The 26,650-nt window shown below is 40.7% G+C and overlaps 1 protein-coding gene across 3 annotated transcripts in view; it reads right to left on the bottom strand.

Annotated features, from left to right (window-relative positions):
* Positions 1-26,650, bottom strand: part of iars1 (isoleucyl-tRNA synthetase 1) — a 60,718-nt gene continuing 34,068 nt past the window's right edge. For 2 of the 3 annotated variants that reach the window (XM_048254331.1, XM_048254332.1), the window contains exons 19-34: positions 25,171-25,315; positions 24,759-24,879; positions 24,284-24,375; positions 22,916-22,993; positions 21,667-21,788; positions 18,137-18,239; positions 17,614-17,697; positions 11,591-11,765; positions 10,472-10,584; positions 9,656-9,751; positions 8,086-8,262; positions 7,600-7,720; positions 7,167-7,292; positions 3,900-4,043; positions 3,564-3,716; positions 1-591 (exon numbers count right to left, since the gene is read on the bottom strand). In XM_048254331.1, coding sequence (XP_048110288.1) covers positions 509-591; positions 3,564-3,716; positions 3,900-4,043; positions 7,167-7,292; positions 7,600-7,720; positions 8,086-8,262; positions 9,656-9,751; positions 10,472-10,584; positions 11,591-11,765; positions 17,614-17,697; positions 18,137-18,239; positions 21,667-21,788; positions 22,916-22,993; positions 24,284-24,375; positions 24,759-24,879; positions 25,171-25,315 — 1,933 coding nt within the window. In that variant the 3' untranslated portion in view covers positions 1-508. Of the gene's footprint in view, positions 592-3,563; positions 3,717-3,899; positions 4,044-7,166; positions 7,293-7,599; positions 7,721-8,085; positions 8,263-8,764; positions 9,186-9,655; positions 9,752-10,471; positions 10,585-11,590; positions 11,766-17,613; positions 17,698-18,136; positions 18,240-21,666; positions 21,789-22,915; positions 22,994-24,283; positions 24,376-24,758; positions 24,880-25,170; positions 25,316-26,650 lie in introns of those variants that run through there. The other variant, XM_048254333.1, reaches the window with a different exon arrangement.

The following is a 26,650-nucleotide window of genomic DNA, read 5'->3' as shown; positions in this document are numbered from 1 at the left end:
TGATGGTTCAAAGTACTTTATTTGTTTGTCTCTAAAGTTAAATTCATCATGTTTTTAGGTTCATAGAGAAAGACCAATTTGAGAGTGTGCTTTGAAAGCAAAGAGTTCAATGAGGAAGCCTTTTAAAGGGGAATACTTCTAGTCAATTCCTTTAAGTGGATCATGTACAGTAGACAACCTTCAACATTAGGCAACAAATAACACACATTATGTTGTAAAAGAGTATGTATGTTAATTTTTTACTTTTTCTGTTCTTAATTTTCCCCATGATTGACATTTCCCTTAAGTATATGGCACCTAAAAACAAAAAGTTCCACACCCACTAAGTATATTCTCCATAGTCCTTCTGATTATTCCCTAAAGAAAGCCCAGAGTGGTGAACAGAATGGTGAACAGCCCTTTCTGACCTGATAAGAAAAGTAGAGACTTTCCACAACAAGAGAAGTTGTACAGTATTCTTAATATTGAAGGTGGACATGTCACTTCTTTGATGTAGGTTCCCTGATATTCAGGCTTCAGCAGTTGTGGGTCGCACCCAAACGAACAAAGTTTTCGTGTTCAGGGTCTTCAGAGGACATTGATCTGTGAACTCTGAAAGAAAAGATAATATTGAAGTCAATTAACCACAGAAATGTGTTAAGGAATGAAACATTTTGGTTTACAAAGACAAGAGATGACAAGATGCTAAATGTCACATGAATCGAACTTTGGACAGACAGCAGCAATATCTGTAGGGTGTCAGGTTGCTGGGTAAAAAAAAAAAAAAGAGGGAAGTTGCACATCATTAGCTTTTTCTAGACAGGCGGGAAACGAAATAGGAGCGGATTTTATCAGTGAAAGTGTCCTTCACAGGTCTGACAGGATAAAGCGACACTGTGCCTTCACAGCCTACTTTTACTCCCACTCTGACCAGCCACAAACAAACATACATAATGTGCAGCCAGACAACCCCTTTGTCAATGCTTTTACAAGACCTAGGATACAATGGCTGGGACTCAGGTGACAGGATCTTAGCCATGTTTTTTTTTTTTTTTTTTTTTTTAAATGTACTCTAAAATGGTCTGAGGGTGTCATGAGTGACACTAAGCTGGATCAACCCTCACATGGAACAGACAGGAATATAATAAAATACAGCTCTGGAAAATGATATAATAAACATCTAAACAAGTTTTGCTAACTAGCAAACTGTGGATCTTTCGTATAACATAGCCAATTATTTGGCCTTAGTTGTAGAAAAACGTTCATATTTCAAGCGACAGAATTAAGCAGAGACTTAAGTTTAGTTGATGTTATGACATGTCAAGCTTGCCAAACTTAGCTATACTGTCACAGGCAGTTCGGCCATGACTTTGTTTGATACTCCTGTTAGTAAATTGGAAAGAGCAAAAAATAGGAATGTAATGGTCTCCTAAATCCCTAATATGTAATGGTCTCCTAAATTCCTAATATGTAAGCACTTTTCACCTCACCACGTCAATGCAGCACCATTGGTTTCCATTCAATCAAAGCGGTCTACTTTCCCCTAAAAGGGAGCGATTCCCGATTGTGTTGGTGCCTGATTGTGTCGGTCTAACATGGATGTTTAACATTCAACATCATTAAGGATGTTTATAGTCTTGTTTATGTCTTTTAATTTTATTCAACTTAATTCAAGATAACATCAAATTTGCAACAATAATGAAGGGTTAATGCCTTTGTTCGTATTTCTTCTTGACGAGATAAGGTAAACAAATTTCACTTTTAAACTAGAAAAGGTAATTCTGAGGAATTACCAGTGCATGAAAATGCAAAACATATGATGTAAAATATACAGTGTTAAAACAGATAATGTAGAGATAGTTACAATGATTTTGCTTAGGTAGACAAGGTTGTTGCGGTGTTAAATAAAGCTGTTTCTATGATGGTTGCTAGGGTAATCATGTTGGTTGCTATGGAAACTGACATAGATGCTTTATTTCAATGGTTGCTATGTTGGTTGTTGAGTAGGCGGTGGTTTAATATAGTTGGCTGGAGGCATAGTTGATGATAACTGCCAGTTGGAATGGCTGAATAGTTAAATAGTTGGATAGTTTAAATAGTTAAATTATTTAATAGTGATTTATTGTAGTGAGTACTTTATTTTGAAACAGTTGGAAGAAGAAGAAGAAGAAGAAGAAGAAGAAGAAGAAGAAGACGACTTCGGATAACAGAATTTCCATGCACTGTAATTATTAGGGGTGTGAATCTCTCATGTAAAAGACGATCCGATTCACATCTAGATACATGGGCACGATTCGATACAAGAAAAGATGCATGTTCATAAAAAACGATTCAGAAAGATTTGATGCGATGCGATTCGATGCAGTTCATGAGAGAATGGAAAGAATTAAGATTGGAAAGCGTTCTTAAAGATTTTTTATCATTTGCTCAAGGTGCACATTAATTTTATATTATCAGTTATCATGGTCATGGTTGTCAATTAGGCAAAAAATGAATATGATTATCTAAACTGACAGCAAACACAGCAGCCAAATACAACATATTTTTTTATAGACTTTATAGATTTTATAGAGTTATATCTGATTGTTTTCATGGAGCTGTAGCCTTGTTGAGGTAAGACAATACCGAAATAAAATAAAACAGTGCTTAAGACACTCTTGGCCTTTTCTCATATAGCCTGCAAGAATAAAATAGGCCTACATATCAATGAACTCTCTGGGTTTATTTTGTTCCAACGGTAGACCTAATGCAGAAACCTATAATGCCACAAGTCTGAGTGAATATGAACAAAATAATTGGCTAATAATTTGTGCATCGTTTTAGCAAAGGCCAAATTATTATTTAACATTAAGGAAATCCCTTCATCAAACGTAGGGCTATACGCTACAGACTATCGTTGCTGTTTAGTGTTTAATTTCGCGCTGGATTTTGAAAAACAAAAGAGTAAAAACTGTAAAACAAACGGCCGAGTGTGAGTTGTCACGTGCTTAAGTTGCAGTAGATGTATGGGTAATGAGGTCATTTGACTACTTTGGGCAATGAATGTAGCCAAAAACGAACTGCATTACCCACAATTCCGTGCCACGTATAGTTTCAAAACCGGACGTGGTTTGAACGCGTTGCTTGGAACGTAAATGAGAGTCTGAGCGAGCAGAAAAGGTTGTGAACCGATTCGTAACAAGTAAATCGATATAACGACCGGTTCATTTCAGTTTTATTCCGATACGGGGCTTCACGTATCGATGTAGCCGTATCTTACACGTTAAAAACGGATACCGATACATATCGGTTAATCTTTACACCCCTAGTAATTATACTTCAGAATAAGGTCATCAGTAGGTGTAGAAGCACCTGCTAGTTTGGGTTGTTGAGGAGGATTACAATCTTGGGCTACTTCTCATTGGTGAGCATGTCTAGTGTACGAGAAGTCACATAAAGAGGATAAAATGACCACAAAAATCATAGATGTGCCAAGATTAACGACTGGGGCAAAGATGCCTGCTGCATGATTAACTGTGATTAGCTAATTGCATTTGCAAATTGCAATTTCGGTTATAAATTAATTAATTGTGCAGCCTTAATACCTTGTGAGAGGTCTTCATCCAGGTAGAGCTTGAGTCTTCGACTGCGGAGGCCAAATACCTTGCCAGTCTCTGTGAGGAGGCTGTTATACGTCAGGCCATTCTGGCCCACTGGGTTGGACAGCAGTAGAGTTCCCATATTCCCACTTTGGCATTCTACAGCACAGGGAGGCGAGGGAAGTCAGACAACTAACCAAAACGGCACCTTCTTCTACATGGGTCACGCACTTCAATAAGCTCATGTTTATTGCTCATTACACACATACACACTCTCTAAACCAGGAAGTGAACGCTTAGTTAAATTGAGTGAAAGGTGAGAGAATGACCAGGAGGACTTACCTGCAGGCTGAGCATTGACAAGTTGGAGGTTGACATAGGGACAGAGTAGGGTGTTAGAGCTGGGAGCTTCACTGGAGACTCCATTTGTAGATATATACAGAGTCTTCCCACTCAGTGCAAATAGATCACTTTTTCCAGTTAACTCTGGAAAAGAACACAAAAATACATCAGAAAAGGAACATATGGGCCCCAGCTGTGGCGCAACTGGCTGGGGCACCTGCACTGTACGCCGGCAAGCCAGGTTCGATTCCCGTCCCGTGGTCCTTTCCGGATCCCACCCCTGCTCTTTCTCCCATTCGCTTCTTGTCACTCTCCACTGTCCTATCAATAAAGGCATAAAAAAAAGGCCAGAAAAGGAACATATGGTCACATATAAGACAATGATAGATAACGATGGTTCTGTTTAGATGATTTACAACATTTACTGAGCAATACATTGACAAATGTACACACATATCGCAGTGGTGAGTCTAGGGTGAAGTAAGGTGGGCCATTACCAGTGATGGGCAGTAACGCGTTAAAAGTAGCGCGTTACTGTAATCCCATTACTTTTTTCAAATAACTAGTAAAGTAAGGGATTACAATTGCAAAAACAGTAATGAGATTACTTTTACTTTCCTGCAAGCAGCCTGCGTTACTAAACCGTGATTTGGCCATAGACAGTAAAGGAATTTGGGATTTTGCTGTATGGATTTTGCTTTGTGAGACTAACTCGTGACAATGACGTAACCCCAAAGCTGCGCGACATAGATGTAAACAACAGACACACGTGTGCAAGACATGGAGTGCGGGAGAGAGCGCGAACATGGAGCATTTAATTCATTGCAGTTCAGACATTACGAAAAGCCCTTAGCAAGCCGGCACAGGAATGTGAAACTCATTGAGACACCCCCAGATCCCGACATGACTGCTGCAGCAACAGGTGAAAATAGATTTACGTCGCCGGTTCCCTGTAGCCTACTGGGCCGCCCCGTTATAAAAGGAGCCAGGGCATTATAATATTTTGGCTGCATTCACTGTGATTTGGAAAAAGGGCACACATATATTGGGGTCTTTGCCTTTTTGTAATGGGTCTGGTGAGTGTTGATGTCTTCAATAATTAGTTTCCCTTAAACTAAGCATTTACATGAAGCACAGTAGCCTATGCCGATTGAAACACATTCCACTCAGATAACGATCACTTTTAATTGAAATCAGAAAATGTCTAGCTAGCTGTTTATACCAACTTAATATCATCATCACTATTGCTAATATTGTGCTAAATGTGGAGTTTGTGGACTAGCCATAGGCTTATATTTGAATGGAGCTGATCATTATGAGAGTTGTGTAGACACTCTTAAAGTGACAGCGCACCATTTATAAATGAGTTAAAATGCATCAAATTAGTAGTATTTCTTAAGAAATATTTTAAACTAAAATGACTGTCATTATTATCATTTAAATAATATATATTACAATATAATTTTATTTGTGCTTTGGGCACCAAAACAGCCAGCAGCGGCACTGCACACACACAGTTCAAAAAAGCCTAAATGTGGCATGCAACAGCATTTTCTGTTTTGGTACATTACTCCTCTCTGCACTGCAACTGTTAAAAGATGTAAATGTTAATAGAGACTTTGGTTTTAATTATTTTATTGCTGTATTTTATTTACATCTATTCGAATGAAGGAGTATACACACCAAAAAGTTAAGATTGAAACTAATAAAACCAAGTTTTAAAAAAGCGTATTCAGGTTGTGTATAGCTAGTGTGTTTTTGAAAACTAACTACATGTAAGTAAAGTAATTAGTAAAGTAACTAATTACTTTTGAAAATAAGTAATCAGTAAAGTAACTGGATTACTTTCTTGGATAAGTAATCAGTAACTAATTACTTTTTCCAAGTAACTTGACCAACACTGGCCATTACATTAATGTGTCAAACAACCATAGCCTACGTGACAAGACTCCCCTTTTAAATTGCACAGTTACATCTAATACAAAACAAATGCTTCATACGTTAATTCAGAGGACCTACACCACTGCACATTTCTCAGATGTCATCCTACGGTTGAGTGACATTCGAATGAGTTGTCGTCGAATGGTCATATTCAAATTGGCAGTGGTCTCTCAATTTTGAATATGACCGTCCATTCATTCAAATGCCACTCAGCAACTGTAGAAGGACATCAGAAAATGTGCAGTGGTATCTTATTTTTTTCCAGAGCTGTTCATTTGCTTCCTACCACACGGAACTTGAGAAATTGGCACTGTATCACGAGTCGTCTTTACTGTGTATGCCTAGGCTATGTGTAGGAGGGAAGGAGAGAGCAAAAGCTAGGCCTGTCACCAGCAGCCTGCACATTTGAAATGTCTTGGGGCTATACAACCTCAACACTGACTGTATCTTTTATTGAAATAGGCTATTTTGAAGAGTAGTTTATAAAACATAATAATAATCTCTAGACCTACCTGTTGTTGTTTCATAACTCGTTCCCTGTCCTTCCTAAGCAACTGGGGTTATGACGCATCAATTTTTAGACACAAGAAGATGAACTGACTCGAGATGGGGAATCATTTGAGAGAAGCCGCTCTTCCACACTCGCTCTCTTCATTCACTCCCCCCCCCCTCCTCTCTCTTGGCAGGTCCAGAAGACCCACTGAAAAACTGACTGTTGGGGCCAAAGAGGCAGGGGGATGGAGGTGAAGGGAGGGAATTGTACAACACCTGCACCAACACACCTACGCTTTCACATGCACATGGCAAGGCCTAGGCAAGGGCATTTTGATTACACATATTCAACTCGGTAAATTCCTCAATTGACCTGTCCTGCAAAAAATATATCCTTCAAGCTACAAAACTGGACAGGCCAAATAGACAAAGTCGATTTACCCCAAATTCTACTGAACCTCTTTCAAGCTTCTCCCCTCACAAATACGAACACTCACGTTTTTCTAAAAGTGGCATGAACATCAAACAGATACCATCCTTTGGGCAAGTGAATAATTTCAGTGAAGCTAAAAATAACCTATCAAATGGTTCCACCGGGAATGCTACAAATACAAGCAGACTGTATTTCAGATCAGACCAGACTGTAACTGTAAACGGAGAGTGTGACTGAGTTCAAATACACACTATGATATGTTCAGTACACAACGTATACACACAACAAACTCAGGAAAGGATTCACCCAAGCTGACAGCCTAAATTTTCTGTTAGTCAGTGTTCGTGGCACTTTGTCAATATATAGTTCATGATTTTACATATTAAAACTGTCTGGCTTACCATTTTTCCCATTGAAAACTGCAAGTGAGGAGTTCTGCTGCCCAAAAATGCTCTGGCACACCACTTTAAGTTTTTCCACATTAAGCTTGTTGTCTCCTTTGGGATTCTCCAAAAGTGCAACACCCTCTAGATATGATAAGATCAAAGAAGTCTATTGGACTGGGATTTGTGTTTTGATGTTAAAAAAAACAGTTAAAAAATAGTTATTATGCCTATATGATAATGTTCACAGTAAAGATGGATTTTTTTAAATCAAATTCTGTACATCAGCAATACATTGTATGTTTAACAGACAATTTCTCCTGCCATTAACCTTATAGATAGCTGAAGCATCGGAAAGACATATTACTACAATAGCAACTCCAGACATAACCAATTAAACCAGTTGTTTGAGGTTAAACGTTTTGTTTCCAGCCTTAAGTATACACAGTACCCTGCTCCTTGTTGCCAAGATGAAGTCTGAGGTTGACATAGGCGCAGGCTGGGCCATTTAGAGGGGCTTTTGAAGCTGCAGCTCCCTTCACAATGGTCAGATCCAGGTCTGCACCCTTCAGCTAATATGATACAAACAAAACAATACAGTGAGCAAAGAAGTCATGTTTGTTTCCATATTAGTGAATTAGGTAGACTGTCCTGTTGACAATTCTGTATATTCATTGACTTATGTCATTCTTCCATTATATTTAACCAACACAAAGAGTTGACACCTAAAGGTTTGTTTATAAAATCACTCAAGCATAACAACATAATGTTATTTCTACTTCTTCTGCTTAGATGCATGGCATACCAAAACAAGAAACAGAAATTGAAGTGCATTGCCTTAGACAGTGTAATGTTACCCATTCTTAAAATGATTACTGATTACTATTAACATGTTATCCTCAATAAGAACATCTGTGCAGGTAGGACTGAGCATTACTTGAGTTTTCTCCTGAATGATGACACTGGCCGTGTTGGGCACAGGGTAGGGTTTGAGTGGAGCCTTAGTCGTGGCCAGGATGAAGTCTGTGTGTGCCTGGATAACTTTGTCCAGGTACTCCCCTGCAGGCTGGCAGCTGTAGTACACTGTGATTTCATCAGAGGGAACCAGGTGGCCCTAGGAAATTAATTACTCAAAATCAATATATTACATTACAACAAACTTGTGCATGAGTGTTACACATTCAATGGGGTTTAAAAAAAAATGGTACTGCACTGTCCCCAGATATTTTCTTGACATACCACTGTGCTGTGCTCTCATTCATAAAGCAAGCAGTGCTGCAGAGACTAACTGTTACAGAAACAGCATGTGGTGTAGCTGGCTCTGGACTGAGAGCAGATTAGACATTCAAGGCAGGTTGACAGGATGGCACTCATCTGATCATCAAGTTCTAATTTTCTCCTCCTGGCTCCTTCAACATTCTCAACCCCCAACTTCCCATCTCCCATATTTGAGGTGGATATAGCTCTGTCTCGATGTCCTTAATCCACCAAACCAGCAATTACGGTCCAGTTCAACGCAGAGACAGAGAATGTAGTCTCACTCATTTCACTCTCACTCTCTCTCTCACACACACACACACACACACACAAACACACGGACACGCAGAAGCATCCATACACACATCCACACATTTGTGCGCACATACATTCACAGACACAACACAACGCACAAACACACATATATAACTTGGCTTAATTAGTGTAGGACTCCTTGTATTGCTTTTCTGCACATTCCATGTAGCAACCCCCCACCCCAAGGCCAATCCTCATCCTCCAAGGGTTAACCTCATTCCTCACCTTTCCATATTTATCTGAGGCCCCTCAGGAGTCAATGCCCCCTGGTTACCTGTCCTGTACTCATCACAGGACATGTCTGAAAAAAATAAATAAACCTAATTCCCTGCTATGGAAAAATTCCGGCAGATTTTAGATTTTTCAATAACAACAGGAATTCAACCCTGGCAGGCAGCCAATGCTGCCGTATTCACTCCCTTATTCCCGAGCCCCTTTCTTCAGCAACACAGTCCCCAGCAACAGCTACGGGACAGAAAAATGTTTGTTTATTAAGAGGACGAAAGGAAGGAAATCTGTCATGCTTCACATTACTAAAACAACACTTCAAAGCTGTGTTCGTTCTTCAAGTGAGCTCTCAGTGGTAAGCCCAGAGCTGTTTACTCAAAGACCAAGATTTTGAAACTGTCCACACCAGCTAAATAGTACAGAAACTTTTTGCTTGGAACCATGGATCGGGAATTAGCTCTACACACCCATATTTATGATGACTCCATATACAAACCCCGAGTGAAACAATTTCAATCTATGGCAGAGATGGGACAATTGGAAGAAGGTGTATTTTAAACTATGTAAAGCTTGTGTGTTGTGCCAAATATTGCTCCAATGAAGATGTTGATCAATCTTTGTTTGAATTACAGCATTTAACCAATAGAGGTGTAACAGTCAACAACCGCTATTGATATTCTGTAGCACAGGCCAAAGCAGCTGCTCACCTTTTTGCGTAATTTTTGAATGCGGTTGATGACCTCACGGGCAACACCTTCATCCACCATGGACTGGTCTGGTGTAACATCGAGCAGAACCAGCACCTGAAGTGACACATATTCACACAAACACACAATCAGAAGAATACGCAACAAAAAAAACATGAAAAAGAATTTGATCTGACATATTTGTCAGTGGTAAGCATGTTTTACTATACAGTTAGTGTTACCATTCATTAGGATACTTATGCACTTTAACATTTGCCTCAATGGCACATTGAAGCTTATCATTAGATTCTGCCATCATGTAGTGGCTAGGCAGGATACCTTAATCAAGAGGTACTAGAATGTTATGAGAAATGCTGATTAGAGGAGATATGTAGAGATTTCAGACGTCTGTTTCAGTAAAGATTATTAAAACATCCTATCAACGTTCAAGTAGGGTAAATCTACAGAGTGATTGAGCTAGAGACACTTTCTGTGTGACTTATGAATTCCTAACTGGGCTCCATTATAGCTTTTCATTAAAGGCAGGCTCTGCTCCTGACAATATGGTTTCTTCTATGGAGCACGGACTAGGGCAAGGCAAGAGCAAGACGAGAGCAAGACAACATGATGAATCTCTCTACCATACCTGTAAACTGCAAAGAGGATTTTACAAGAGCTTTGTCCGACTTTAAGTACTGACTTGAGGACTTTAAACTTATCCTTTTTAGGAGTAAGAGCAATGGCTGGCTAGAGACTAGATACTGTATATCCAAAAGAAAGCGTCAAGTTCAGCCAACCGGCCCTTGTTGATATCGGAGTGGTTGTCAAGGCCAGTACCTGAGCATCGGAGTGGGCCTCATACTGAGTTGATGAACCAGACGTCTGATCAAAAGTGTACATCAAACGCAGATCCTCCTCATGGAGTTCATGTCCATCCACCACGATGGAACCTGACAAGGCACAAGCACTAAATATGAGCTGTTGAAAGCTACTACCATTAGAGATACTTGGATACAAAGTGTTATGATGCTGTTTATGTAGTTTGTTTCTTATCAAACAAAGCCGTATCTGATGTTCCAGATTTCCATGCTGATTGTGTGTAAAAAGCATGAAATACATCTAAAATGGCCATGTTGGGTGGAACATTGTTATCAGACTGATTGCGCCTTATGTGCCTGATTTCCACACTCCATTCCTCCTCTTCTTTCCTCTAGGGCAGGCAGTTTGTTCTCACGTGTAAAGCTACCACTCATTAAAACCTACCACCCACCTCATAAGACGGATTGGTTGCAGCTAACTGGCAAGACAGCCACCTACACACACTTGCTGAAGGAGGGGGGTGAATTGGGGGGGGGTCAAAAGTCAGGAAGCGGAGTTTCCAACATGTTTCAACCCTGTAGCTCTACCCTTTGGTCCACTAGGATTAAATATGAAGACAGAACTGAATTCAATACCAGCACCTCCAGCTATGTTGAAAAGGAACCAAATGTAAGCTCCATCAAAGGGTTGTGGCTGTCGGACATTCTTTAGATGTTTTTTTTTTTATCTACTCCAGACGCTGATGTGTCACACATGAAGCAGAATAATTTATGAATATGAGACGTCATGATGACTGACAGGCCCAATGCAGCAACCCTTATGTATTCAAGCATGAATCGCTGCGTTTTCCTGATTTATTCAAGAGATAATGAAAGGGCTCTTTCCTTTCTTGCCAAATGCCTACAATGTTATACATAATGAGTGCAGGAACACAGCCATTTACACTACATATTAGCAGACTAAAAGTATACAAAGACTGCTACTGTAGGATTGTAGTGGGTATCTGTATGTGTGCAGCTTTGTATGGAAGGATGCCTAGGTGTCTAATAAAGATCACAATTTCACCACAAGGCCTTGCTCTGCAGTCATGCTTGGCATAAAGTGCATAAGTGGCTTGTAGGTGTGCAGAATGCTCACCAGACTTCTGGAACGCCTCCAGCTGCTCACTCTTCAGCTCCTTGATGGAGGCAGTGACAGCCTTGAAGGCTCCCTTTAGACGCTTGCCCAGCACCATGTGATCAGGTTCCGCCCTCAGTCGGATGCCATATTTGTCTTTGTCAGTGGACAGAGTAAGCTGGCGCACATTCAGCTCCTGGAGAGGGTGAGGGAGAGACCGGTAAGGGATGAATATGGAAACAAAGACACAAGACAGTTGAGAGGAAAAGAGAGAAATAGTTGTGTTTAAATGAAAGTGTCCGTATACAAACTAACTGAAATGACAGCACGTGTATATTCTAACAGTACGTCTGCCTCATTAAGACCATGGCAGCACCCTGCTTTACCAGGGTGAACGTCTGGGACGCTAGAGAAGACCAGAGAGCTACAGAAATATGAAAGTCAGGGAGATAGGTCATTCACTAAGGAGCAGTAGCGCTCATAGGCAACCCTAAAAGCTCTTTCCATAACACAGCAAAATGAAAAAAAAAAAAGGCTGAAGGCAACCACAGCCGTGCCATGCCGTGGCCTACTGGTTAGCGCTTCGGACTTGTAACCGGAGGGTTGCCGGTTCGAACCCTGACCAGTAGGCACGGCTAAAGTGCCCTTGAGCAAGGCACCTAACCCCTCACTGCTCCCTGAGCGCCGCTGTTATTGAAGGCGCCAGGATTAGTGTGTGCTTCACCTCACTGTGTGTTCACTGTGTGCTGAGTGTGTTTCACTAATTCACGGATTGGGATAAATGCAGAGACCAAATTTCCCTCACGGGATCAAAAGAGTATATATACTTATACTTATGCTGCTAAATGGGAAAACGAGAAAACAACTGGAACAACACGCAAATATATAGATGTTAAGGTATAAAATAAGTAATGCAAAGAATACAAGATATGCTGATCTCAATATCTGATATATCAATGGAAGAGACAGCAGGTCCTACATATCTAGAGAAGTAAAAACTGCAGCCGGATACTATTGCTGCCGTCTGGTCAGGTCAAACGGAAATTAATCTCTCTGACAAGACCAGTGTCCACAGCTGTAACTCCATCTACTTTAGTTTTTTAATCTAGAACAAGTGTCAGGTGGCAATTTAATAACCCTTTACCATCCACTTCTCTGGCCTCCGTAAGAGAAATAAAAAATATAATAACACATGTCTAAGCGCACATTAAGGCTGGAGGAATCTCTGACAGTTGTCCTCAGGTTAACCTAGTTCTGCTATGATTGGCTGGCTACAGGTAACAGAATGTCTGTGCAGTGTGAAAAGCTATTCCTTTCTGTAACAGGATAGGTGCTTCTGGGTCTAAACTGCAAAGATAAGGTGATTTATTTTTCTTTTTTTAAATAATGCAAAACGGGGCTAGGTTAGAAATGTACAGGGTAAAGTCTGTGACTCAAACAAGTATGTGCAATACAATATTTAACTGTTTAAAATATGTTATATAAATGTAAATGTGGCTTAGATAATTAGTGAATATTACACTATAAAATATCATAGTATTGTCCAGCATTTGTGACATACTGTGTGAAAATGTATGTGCACTTGCATGGAGTTGTGTGCTTTTGTGCTTTTAAGGCTGAGCGGAATACATGTTTTGTGGTCGATCAATCCCTGGTGCAGCAGCATGATGTTGCAGACCTCTCTCACACAGCATTGCCACAAAATTGCCCGTGTCAGGCACAGCAAAGGGGGCGCTAAATTTAGGTCTGCACCACGGCCTTCCCATCAATCAGGCTACCCTGACAGAGAGGTGGGGGGTGAAGGACAGGCTGAATGACCAGATGCAGTGGTGCCTTCTACAAGTGGAATGTACATTTAAACACTTCCATGGCATCTTCCATGTGCCGTTTTAGCAGGTTCAGTCCTACAACAGAACTAAAATGTAACTTATTTAATTACTAGAATATTGTGTAAAATGGCATTCAAATACAACTGAGAAGGCTGACCTACACTGAACAATGTTTTTAATTATATTCTTCTTAAAAGTATGACGCAGACTATACCTGAAGACTACTTTCTACATACCATATGTACAACCCCAAATCAGAAAAAGTTGGGACGTTGTGTAAAATGCAAATAAAAACAGAATGTAATAATCTGCTGTAAAATAAAAACAGAATGTAATAATAAACTCCTAGTTGCAAAAAGGACACAGACAACATACTGTATCAAATGATGAAAATGACAAATTTGACTATTTCATGGAAAATATGTCAATTTTGAATTTGAATTGAGAAAAACCTATGATAAGAATTGTCTATGAGCACAGTTTGATACTCAATTCAGAAATACTAGTCTAAACTTTACCATGTAACAGCCAAAATTGTATTTAGACACGATACAGAAATAACGCCATCTTAAGTTTGAGCTAAGCTTGTTTAAAATGGACTGAGGTAATGAGGAAAAAGGTCCTGTGGTTAGATCAATCAAAGTTTGCAATTCATTTTGGAAATCATGGACTCATTTGGGCTAAAGAGGAGAGGGGCTATCGAACCTAACTTGTTTTAGTGCTCAGTTTGAAACCCAATATCTATGACAGTGTGGGGGTTGCATTAGTGCCTACAGCATAGGCATCTTGCACATCTGGCAAGGCACAATCAATTCCGAATGATGTATACACTGTACAGGTTTTTTGAGAAACATATACTGCCACACAGGCAATGTGTTTTCCAGGGAAGACCCTGGAATATTTCAAGAAAACAATGTCAAATTATGCTGGAATGAAAAACATGACTAAGAATACCCCATACTGTTGAGCAACTAAAATTCTATATCGGGCAGGAATGGGACGACATTTCAATCTAAAAACTCTTGCAACTGGTCTCCTTAGTTCCTAAACATTTACAAAATTTTGTTAAATGAAGAGGTGAAGCAGCACAGTGGTAAAAAAATCCCTGTCCCAACTTATTTTGAAACATGTTGCTGACATAAAATTCAAAGTCATCATATATTTTCCATGACATAGTCAAAATATTCATTTTCAACAATTAATATGTTGTCTATGTCCTTTTTGCTGCTTAATATGGGTTTACGAGATCACCACATTTTGGTTTTATTTGCATTTTACACAACAAGATCTGCACCTCTACAGTTCTCATGTACACATGGAACTGCCATGTTAAGATATTGATTTACAAAAACATATTGGCATTTTGTGGTAGGTTGTCTTTAACCTTATGAATTAAATATTCTGCCAAGATGAGGATTAGGCAAAGCAACATTATAGTTACCAAAGAAGAACCTAGAATGGTGTTGTTGCATTAAAGGCTTAAGACCACTCTCAAGTGTGGTGGCAAGTGCAGACATTTTGTCATTCGCAAAAGCATGTTAATGAACTCCATAAATCTAGTGAGATTCTGTCATCAACAATAAAGACAAGGAAAAATGTCTCCAGGTATCAAGAATCTAGCACGCAACCTGAGCTAACGTTACTTCCTTGCTGAAAACTTTTCAATGTTCTAGCTGGTCATACCAGCTAAAACCAAAGATTTTAGAGCAGAGTGTTCTCTGGCTAAAACTAACATTAAGCGGTTTTCTAGTTTTTCAGCAGCAGTTTTTAAGCAGAACATACAATGATGCTTGACACTGCAATGATGCTGCAAAACAGCAATACACATGCATTGTCACAGCAATGTTATGAGGTTATGTAGTTTGCATTAAAACTCTTTTGTATTGTAGTATTGTAGTTTGCTTTAATAAAAAAAAAAAAAAGACATTTGGGGGCACTGTGGCGCAGTAGGCTACAGCGCCCGTACCATATACAGGTCCGTACCATTATACAGGTCCGAGTGCCCACGGGAACCCAGGTTCGAATCTGACCTGCGGTCATTTCCCGATCCCACCCCATCTCTCTCTCTCCCACTTGCTTCCTGTCTCACTCTCCACTGTCCTGTCCAAATAAAAGCAAAAAAGCCCCCAAAAATATACTTTAAAAAAAACAAACAAAAAAAAGACATTTAGTGTTAAGGACCTACTGCAGTTTACGTTAACTATGGATGATGCACAAAAACTCCATTATCAATCAATATTTCAGCAATTTCCAAGCCAGTTGGGGAGAGAGATGGGGTGGGATCGGGAAATGATGGGAAATAGGTTGGACCCGAACCCCAGTCCTCGGTCCCCATGGGCACTTGGACCCGAAAATGGTATGGACACTCTAGCCACATATATCACATGTCCCCCTAAATCATCATTTCTAACTTAGAAGTGACCAAAATACAGATGAACAGGGGCACTGTGGCGCAACTGGCTACAGAGCCCGCACCACAGGGACCTGGGTTCTAGTCCAACCCTAGTCATCCCAATCCCACCCCATCTCTCTCTTCCACTCACTTCCTGTTAGTCTCTCTCTATCAAAATAAAAGGCAAAAAGCCCCAAAATATATATTTAAAAGAAAAATGCAGATGGACAACCTGAGAGCCTGAACTGAAATGAGATGGATAAGAAATAAGACTGTTTTGAAATTAATAGTCAAGAGGTCATATTGTTATAGTCTTCGAACTTGAGGACAGATTTTGCATTTGTACTCCTCTACCTACAAGTCCAGTTGATGGACTTGTGAACTGCACTAAATTATTTCAATACCCTGTAGAGATGAAAAAACAAAAACATTAGAGGATAAAAAATGTTTACGTATGGGAGGCATGGCCAAGGTTGAAAGTCGAGCTTGCAATTTCTCATGCAATAAAGAGGGGCTGATAAGGCTGAGTTACATTGACAGAGATAAAGTTGTTTATGTCCCAAGGTGTTTACTACAGCCAGATATATAATGGGGTGGAATTACTGTAATTTAAAATCATCAAGGCTGTCCTTGCTTTACTTTAACACAGTGGCTCAAAAGTCTCTAAAAGATCATCTTCCTGAATATAGTTATAGCTGTAACACAGCAACATTGGATCAGGCCAGATGTGTTCTGAAAAAAAACATGTAGATGATACATGGGCACACAATGATGTCAGATCCAAATGCAAGCCATCACTGTCCATCATCTCTTAAATCATGAAGTCTTAAGACCTTTTAAAATGTGGTTCTCCCTTTACAAATGAAGACCGTAGCATTTATACGAAGGCTGTCGTCTTAACTCATTGAATGCCAAGCTGTTTTCGTTTCGTTGTTGATGATTTTTGTACAGCCACAGCATATTCTGTGTTATAGCTATGAACACATACAATGGCTCGTTTAAAAGGTGAGACTTTAACCTCTCAGTGGGTGCAAACCGTGTATTTCTACACGCCTCTGTTCCTGAGAAATCCCACGCTAAACAGTGGCTAGTTTTCATCAAAATCCCTGTTTTTTTTCTAGAAATGGAGATATTGCATCTTTTATGAGTCACTATCACCGACATATTCAGCACTCTGGCAAGAGCGTGCCCTCTTGCAAGCGCGACTTGGCCTACTACCCACTCCGCTAGGACCGGCTCGTGGTGGAGATGGAACTCCCTCCTCAGCACGGTGTTCAGTCACTCCTTGTAATGTTTTTGACCTGTCGTGGTCAGAGTCATCTTGTCTTAGTAGAAAGGTGGACTCATCCAGCGTTGTCTGGCGAAAACAAGCCTGCTGCAATATCTTTTTCTTCGACTTTTTCATTTCTCCCTTCAGCACCTGAGAAGTGTTGCCTGCAAAGTTTCTGTGAAGAGATCTAAACGAGACCTGCCACCTAGTGATAAACCCTGATTTTGACCTGGCGTGCATGTCACTGATAGGCTAATCAGTGACTGATTCGAAACAAAGCGGCAACCATCAAAAGCCGAGTTAAGATCAAACGTCCAGATAAAATGTCCAGATCTTGCGTTTTCATGAGTTTTCGATCGTCATATATTTCATTTCCATTCATCACAGAGTTCCCAAAATCACATATAAGGTGTTTTAGAGTGTCTAGTTTCGTAGTTAAAAAAAAAAAGCTAAAAACGTAATATTACGTTTTTGGCACTCAATGAGTTAGTAGAGAGTCGAGTAAGACAGTAACTGGGAAGTTCCACACAGATGGGCAGAGCAGCAGGCTCACCTCTAGAATGTACTTCTGTAGGGACTGGATATCCTGCAGAGCTTCAGAGTCCTGGTGGATCACCACCACCTCCTTCAGGGGATACTAAAAATACAACCCAAAACATCAAGTCTCCTCACAAAACACAAACTCACACACACACCAACATTCAGAAGAGAGAGATGTATATGGGTAGTGTGTGCGTGTATGTGTGTGTGTGTGTGTGTGTGTGTTCATCTCTATTTGTATGCCACCTTATATAAATACCCTCTACCAAGAAGCTGGTTACAAAAGCAGTGAGACGCAACATGGCACTGTGACTCAGACCAATGTGGGATAAAAATGAAAGATTCATGGCCAAATAGAAGAAGCATAAATAAATAACTGAGTGCCAGATGTTTGGGAGAAATAAGAAGACATGGTGGGGCTGCCGCCTCCCTCTCTTGACAGCTCCGAGAAAGGATGCCATCTTCCTGCACATTTTTCAAAACAGGGATTTTTATGAAACTCCTCAAAGCAAAGACGACGGCGGCAGCAGCCGAACCTTCACAGGCATGGTCTTCCTGTCCCGGATGACTCGGCCCAGCTCAATGACAGACTGCATCTGGGACACGGCGCTCTCAATGCGCTTGTCAATCAATGACTCCCTGCATTAGAGGACAGTCAGAGAGAGAGGCGCAGAAAGTGGGCAAAGGGAGAATGTTAGTCAGACAGTGGAGGGAGAGTGCTTCACATATTAGGCAGTTAGACACTGAAGAGTTGAGTCGGTGGGTCCTCTTTGAACTTCCCACTGCAAAAAAGCTGCTGTTAACTCATGGCAACCAAGGGAACAGCACATGATATTTTTACATGACCCATTTACTATTAAGCAGAGTGTCTCCCCTCCCCTCTCTTTACATTTCATTTGTCCTCTATGACCAAATGTACAATGCATGAGCTCTTTCAACCTCCACAGTTGGATCATTTTAAAATAGTTAATGTATCAAAAATGTAGCAAAAATACATGTTATTTTAAATGAGCTGCATCTTTTTTAGAGACTTGACAGATGCATTACTGTTAATGAGACTCGATTGTCACTAAAGGTCATCAAGGTCGGCACCACACACACGACTGGCTACTCAATGTCCCGTGAGATGTAAGGTACTGCTGTCAGAATGCCCAGACAGGAGGGCACAGGATACATGAGGACATTTAGGGGCAATTGAGAGAATGTGCCTCTAGAACAGCATACTAACTAGGTGGTATTCACTTTAAACCATTTATTACACGACTCTTCAGAAGGCTGCAAAAAGTTCCATAGACTTAAATGGGCCTTCCCAACATTCAGAGGTCCGATTTAAAGTCCGATTTAAAAAGTCAGGCATCAAGTAATGCGTTGCTACGCTACTCCTGAACATTCAAGAACATCATTTGCGTGAAGAACTTTTTTTTTTCTCAGCGGAAACCACGAATGGTAACAACATCAAAAGGCATTGAGTTAAGTTCCTTGTTGCATTTTCATTCATATTTATTCATTTTCATTCAAAAAGAATGGCAAATAATTCAAAATTGCATCACATTATTTTCATGTTCAGCAAAGTTTAATCTTGAATTGTCATGCCTAAGTACCCTGGAAATCCAGAGTTTTCGCGCGAGCACAATTTAATATGCTCAGAGAGTCACTCTGGTGATGAGTAAAGATGCTCATTAACTATGCCCATGGAGCAGGGCTGCACCAATCACATCAGTGTATCTGATATAAGCGGGCCAGAGGTGAGCTAAACAGATGACGACTGCACTGCAACGTCGAAGTCCAGAATCAGTCAGTAAACATTGGTCTTAGTGTTATCCAATTGCATGCCATGATATTTTCAAATGCATGCTTGGTGCCGCCCCTCGAGTTGGGCCATCTTTCGGATTTGGGTCTGGATTTCCAAGCTAATGCCTAAGGGCTGTTCTGCACAAATGGGGTCCAGAGTGTTTGGTGTGAATCTGGTCAGGACTACCACAGTGAATGCACTAGTACCAACAGCGAAGCACGTACAGTGCCTATAAAAGGTATTCACGCCCCTTGCATATTTCCCCTTTTATTGCTTTAATATATGGATGTCAATTTAATTTGACCTTTTTTTACAATAATTTACAAAAATCCCATCTTTAATCTCATCTTAAATAAAAAAAATATATAATGCAAAATAAGTGATTGCAGATGAAAACTATTCCATCTCAGCATATTTCAGTAAGTAATGAAGACATAGAGTATGTCAACACCATTTTATGCTAAGCCAAAACTCGATAGCTGAAATGCCATTCTTTGCATGCACATTAGACTGCATCGTATTGCATGAACTCTCTCTGAGGTTAACCATACCCTATTACCTCAAATTTATTTTCTTAATAATCCTTCACTCTCCCTCAAGCTGCATTTCTTCAGTGAGACCCAGTCACATTTTTTTTTTTTTTTTTCCTACAGCTAGAAAGTGAGAGAGCTGTTTGACATGGGCTCTCATCGCCTGATTGACAGCTTCAGCACTGCCGCTTTCTGGCAGCTCACTGCTCTCTAATGAACTCTGTTCTAGATCGCCTGTTTTGCAGTTCCAGGTTCCAGGGGTGTCGCACAGAAATCCATCACAATACAATTATCAGCAGCGCTTCTCATTAGGCAGCCCAGCCGGACGGAGATGCGTCACTCACGCTAATGGCTGAGTCTGTTTACCTGGAGCTCAGCGAGCAAAACAATCAAATTCAAATGCCAGAGATAGGTGAGAAGGGGAAGGAACTCAGTGCATCCAGCCTGATTTGCCGGGCGAGCTCAGATTCATCTCTGCTTGGCTCTGGAATTGTACTGAGGGAGTTGATCTAAAGGGGGCCTTTTGGTAAACAGACAATGGTTAATTTAATTTGACAGGAAGCCATTGTGATTTCCTCACAACCATTGCTGGAGTGGAGAACAGGTGTAGAGACTGACAAAAGAGACAGCAGCATAGACTTTCCCTCAAATTATAATAACCACCACTGCTAAAGGTAAAACAAAATTGAAAAGGTAACAAAGTTGAGGATATGAAAGTTGCCATGACTACATTTATTCAGTGAAAGAGGCAATGCGTACATGATTATTTTTTTTTAGTTCAGACAGGTTAAAGGCAACCCATTACCATGACCTCAATGAGGATCTAGATTTTAGTAATTTCCTGTAAGATGTTTCAGCTGTTGTAGGGATTGATTCATTGTGCATTGCATATTTGTAGCTATATTTGAAATTTGACTGTCTTCACATTTGAAAGGTGTATTGCTAAGAACACAAGTGAAAGCAGTGTCAAGATTGACTTTGCTTGGATGAAAATAACAAAATCAACATCATCTCAACATTATGGCGGACACGGTGTGCCTACTGGCAGGCAAACATTTAGCGGATCTTGGCTTTAACAATATGCCACTCCAAGCACTGTTGGCATTCCGGAATTTAGTTTGAAATATAAATTCGTAATACTTTTGGAATTGTTGTTCGTTTATTCACTCTCTGAGCACTACTTTGGGCTCTCCAGTTAAAGCGATAGAGCATGACGTCAGTGTAGCTGCATAAAATGATAAGACGAGTTTCCGGAAAGTTATGCAGTTGCATATGAAAATTAATCACTCAATAAAAATGTACCCCAAAATGACAATTTAGTTGCATACAAGATAGTTATGAGGAGCAAAATTTACAACCCTTAGCTCTTTTGATGACTGCACTCAGGATTTACCAGACACTTGGAAATGTTTTGATTAAAATACTTCAACCTGACTAACTAGCTAACAACCAAGCTAATGGTAGATGGATGACATATTGGCATAATAGAAAGAAATGTGTTATGTTGTGACCACAGTTATCCTTCATGGTGTGCCAAAAGGAAGATAAAATACATAATTCTAACATAATTTCTTATCAAAACATATATCGATCACCATAAAATGATTGCAATTTCAACCTAAAATGCCCAAACTTAGCCAATAATGAGCTGTAGGGGAAGATGAACACAAATTGCCACACAGAGCTTTACAGCAGAGGACAGAGACGAATCAGAAGGTGGATGTCAGGGGATGACTTGACGTACCTGGCTTGAGGCAGCATAAGGTAGTGGATGCTGCTGGCGTCCTTCTCCTCCACGCTGGATGGGTCAATCAGATGCCGGAGGTTCTGGTACATTATCTCGGTGATGAAGGGAGTGAAGGGAGCCTGCGAGAGAGAAAAACACACACCTGGTCAACACACTTAAATCCAATACAAAGAAATGTGAAATGACTCCTTGTTAATGATAAGCAGTTTGTCCCATAACTGTGTGGGCTTCAGTTTGGCTAATTAGAGTTGATATTAGGAAAACAATCAGAGAGGAAACTGGGCTTTACTGAGGTAACTGCTTGAGGTGCCTGAACAAATTTGTCTATACTTAATTGAAATAATCTATATCTAACCTGAATAAATGTAGAATAAATAATTCTCCATTGGCTAAGCTGTAAGAGGCTCAAGCTGAAATTGTATATTGCTCGTGATGGTGCATTCTTCAGAAATCAAATGAACAATCTAAAACACTTTCCAACAGTCTCCTAACCAGATCTTAGTTCCCAAGAGTTACCCAAATTAATGTTCACAGCATCATCCACTACTCTGGCCTCTTCTGCACTGCAATCTGATTAATCAACACTTAGCGTGGCACTAGCGAATCATTCAGGTGGAAAATTAGATAGTTTGATGAATCTGAAAATGTATTTAATGTCATGAATTAGCGCTGAGATACTCAAGAGAGTGCTTCTACATCAGCTTTGCATTAGGTTAGGTTTGCTCTCATTCCGCTGGAAGATTTATTACTGAGAAATGATCACTTGTCAGAAAACTTTCATCCATATCCTAATAGACTCCTGATGACTCCTATAGTATGCGGTTCACCAGTCTGATTTACTCTCAATCATATATTCAATGAGATGCTGACATACTGTATATCTGAATATATATTTAAAACACTCACAAAAAAAGAAAAAATACTGACAGAGAAATCCCCACATAAGCATTACACAAACTGCTCTGATGTAACCAGGTCAAATACATAAATGCACACACATCCACACACTGTCACGCTCAGGAGTTTACAGGCAAACACGCAAACACACACACACAAAAACTCAGTAGAAGCCATACTCAGATAGACACACACGCAATCTCCCCTGCACTTCACCACACACACACACACACACACACCGTAGGTAGTCATGCATAAAATCACAGACATGCTCACACATAGGCCTAATCCCACACAAAGCACAAGCACATTCACACATGCGGAAACCCACACACATAGAATGACTCACCATCAGCCGGCACATGGAGAACAGCACACTGAAGAGGGTCTCCAGCGCCCACAGGCAATCCTCCGTTCCACTCTCACCCTACAGGGTCACACACACACACACACAGTCATGACATGACTGCAGGTCCTGGGTTTGCTACCCACAGATGAACCCACTGCAGTCACCACACTGTCAAAACATTGAATCTCTGTAAAACGCTGAGCCTTCAGGGACAGCTGTAGTACTGCAGCTATTCACAACACACACACACAGGCTACCACAACAGACACATACTTCTGTAAGTGACCATCCTGATGAACACATTACTCCCCACATATTTGAATAGCTGCAGTCTGTAGGCCCTTAATCTCCCATTAAGCCTGTTTAGATGTTCAAGATCATTCTTCAGGACAAAATTGTCACTTTCATGTGGTCAGACCCTATCTTTTTGACAATGTTGGATATCAAAGAGAGCAAAAAATACAGGAGACTTTATTAAACATTCAAATGAATTCATCCACTGCTTCATGGAGACATGTTTTCAGTTTTTTTCTCTCTATATAAATTGAAAGGAATATTTGGACATGTGAACACATATGAAGTAGAAGTGCAATGGATCACAAAACTCACAGCAGGATCATACCACAGTTCTGAATAACAGATTGGATAATTTGGTAAAACCTCTAGTACATCAAAGTAAATATCCTAATGTTATTTGAACTGTGGTAAAGTTTTAGTTCAGGGCTTGATTATGTTCAAGCCCTGAACGTTGAGGTGGCCCTTGAGGTGGTCTAGCCCTAGAACGCTGAGGTGGTGTAAAGGTGATTTTATTAATTAATAAAACATTCAAATGAATTAAATGTGTCATTTACAGATGATGCCTTGAGCAGAACGTAGTAGCTTAAGTCGTGAAACTGTTTTTGGATTAAAATAAATAACAAGTGTTGCCGTTTTCCTTTACATTACAGTGTACATTCCATGAACATTACGTAATTAAGTTGGGGTGCTTTGGCATGTCCGAACGTAGCCTACAAAAACAAAATTGAATAGCCTAGGGCTGCACTGAATATCAAACATGAATCCGATTTCACTGCAGTTCTTCCTTTTCTCTATATTTATGACAGTCACGGTCAACTGCTCTTCACACATGAACTGCTTCCTCTTTCTCTCCTCGTGGCAACTCTGTATGGAGATGTGGGGAATTATAACTCAGTACTCAGCAACAGTAACTGTGGCAGCAATGCTTGATCTGCTGTATTGTACTGATGTATTAGAATTTACTCTATTTAAACTTTCCAACCAATCTGCAGTTCACCTGCATGCCGAACCGCTGGGGGTGATCCATTGCACCCCTAGTCAATTTTGAGGTGAAACATGACCACACCATACCTTTAGACGCCTGCGGTTAGTCCTCACATACCAGTTGGTGAGCATATCCACAAACTTGACCAGTCTGGGAACCACAGTGTAGAGCCTGTACGCTGGACAGAGCAGAACACAGAGCATGTTGGAAGTAGAAGTAGCCTTTGAATTGGCAGCAATCTAGGAGTCCCTTTCCAACCTCTTTGTTGATAATGACAACCCTTTTAGTAGTGAGACGTGGAGCCATACATTTGATGAAAAGTGGACCCATATATTTTTGTCTGAACAGAACAGGACATGGCAAGATATGAATAGGATAACCAATAACTCATACTCCAGGCCAGAAGTCCTCATGTATGAGTTAATCTGGCATATATGAGTGAGCATATACATCTCCCTCATCACAGAGTGTATGCTCTAGAAACACTCTCCATAGCTGTCCCTGTGTGCTCACTAACGTTCATTTCATCAAACTGGAGGGAATGTGTGATGTGAGGCCCACCATCCATCTCAGCCTTGAAGAACTGGATGAGTGACTGAGTGAAAGACTGGATCCACTTGTCCATGATGTTGTTGCTAGGCTTGGCAGTGCCCTCATGGTACAGGAATGGGATACTTTCCTCCTGTAGGCACAAGTGAAAATGATTGAGGATTACTTAATGTTTTTATTTCTGTGAGTATCCCACTGTCTTTGACCGTGTAGGTGGTAAAGAGTCTACAACAGATACTTCAGATCCTCATTTAAGGGGTGTACGTGGGCATACTCTAAAACTGTATAGGAATGATCTAGGATCTTTCCATACTGGAATTTTCAGACACATGTTCATTTGAAGTGATGGATAATGCACAATGTTGTACTAGTGCCTACCACTGTCTAGTAGTGTCTTAGTACTAGTGTCTGAGGAATCAGTTACCTTTTGCAACCTGTGTATATTTTGCACCAGGAAGCGATAGGCATTGTACCAGGGCAGAAAGACATCCTTCAGCACATCTCTCACACCATCCTCCTTGAAGCGCAGGTTCTCGGCTCGCACCACTGGGGAGTTGATTAGGTAGAGCCTAGGAAACCGCACATCACCAGATTAGAACTGGTTCTCATCATGCATTTTAATTCTCCCTTCCAGCATCCTGCCTTAAGAGTCTCTCTCTCTCTCTCTCTCTCTCTCTCTCTCTCTCTCTCTCTCTCTCTCTCTCTCTCTCTCTCTCTCTCTCTCTCTCTCTCTCTCTCTCTCTCTCTCTCTCTCTCTCTCTCTCTCTCTCTCTCTCTCTCTCTCTCTCTCTCTCTCTCTCTCTCTCTCTCTCTATATCTCTCTCTCTCTCTCTCTCTCTCTCTCACCTCCCTAACTCTTGCCACTCCCAATCCCCCTTTTCTCGTCTCATCAACAGGCCATTCAATTGCACTCTTCCTAGAATGCAGATGATTTGCGAGAGCGGTTGGTCATTGCCGGCCATCAATTTGCAAGTCAGCGGGACGCAAATGTGTGGAGGGACGAGAGGTTCCTGGCTGTGGGGATCATGAATCACCCTGATGTAATGGTCATCAGGCCACACTGCCCAGAAATGAGCTCAAGCACTAAGCAGAAAGGGAAAGGGAAAGGGGGAGAGCGAGACACCAGTCAGGCAGATGCTGAGAAGAGAGAATAAGCAAGATGAGTTTTTCTTTTTCCTGGAATGCATTTGCTGAGTTTTCATGGGATTGTCTGGAAGACACATGAAGTCATTTCTCTGAGCATTGATCACAGGGTTCCCAACGAGGAGAGAGAGAGATATAATACACTGAGCCCAGCCAGTCTCGGTCATGTCTGATGATTGGGGAGAGGAGAGAGTAAATCAGGCCAGCCACGTGCCCATTGCAGCCCTAGCGCGGTCCAAGCTGACATATGGTGGTCTGAACAAATGGCAGTCCAACAGCAGATGAAAAAGACAGCCTCGCTAAAAACAAATGCTTTCAGAGGCCACATTAAAACATGGTGACAGTGTTCTGGCTAACAATGACACCACTCTCACATGTTCTTGCATGAGACATGTCACTGCAAAACGGCAAGTAAACACGGAGGAAAGTTCTGTAGTAATGCTGCTCCCTGACAGATTAGGAGCTTCACCTCTGTGGTGGAACACCTGCAGTCAACTATCCAAATGCTTTGTGATTTCCTGTGGGAATTTACAGGTCACAGGAGAGTCAAATAACTCAAGAGGTGCAACCACTGACTCAGCTACAAGGATCAGCATCCATGCAGATAATTGCCCCAAGTCTCATTAGAGAGAAAATATTTGGATAGTTTAGATGCCAATTTAGCTGGAGGGTCAATAATGGCTGCGTTTGTTCTTTTGTGGATACAGATCAATGTGAGACAAATGCAATTAACTCAAAAAAGCAAAAACAGACAGGAGAGC

This window comes from Alosa alosa, chromosome 10, assembly GCF_017589495.1.
Source record: "Alosa alosa isolate M-15738 ecotype Scorff River chromosome 10, AALO_Geno_1.1, whole genome shotgun sequence".
In the NCBI taxonomy this organism is placed as follows: Eukaryota; Metazoa; Chordata; class Actinopteri; order Clupeiformes; family Clupeidae; genus Alosa; species Alosa alosa.
This window is presented reverse-complemented; position numbering and strand designations above follow the sequence as displayed.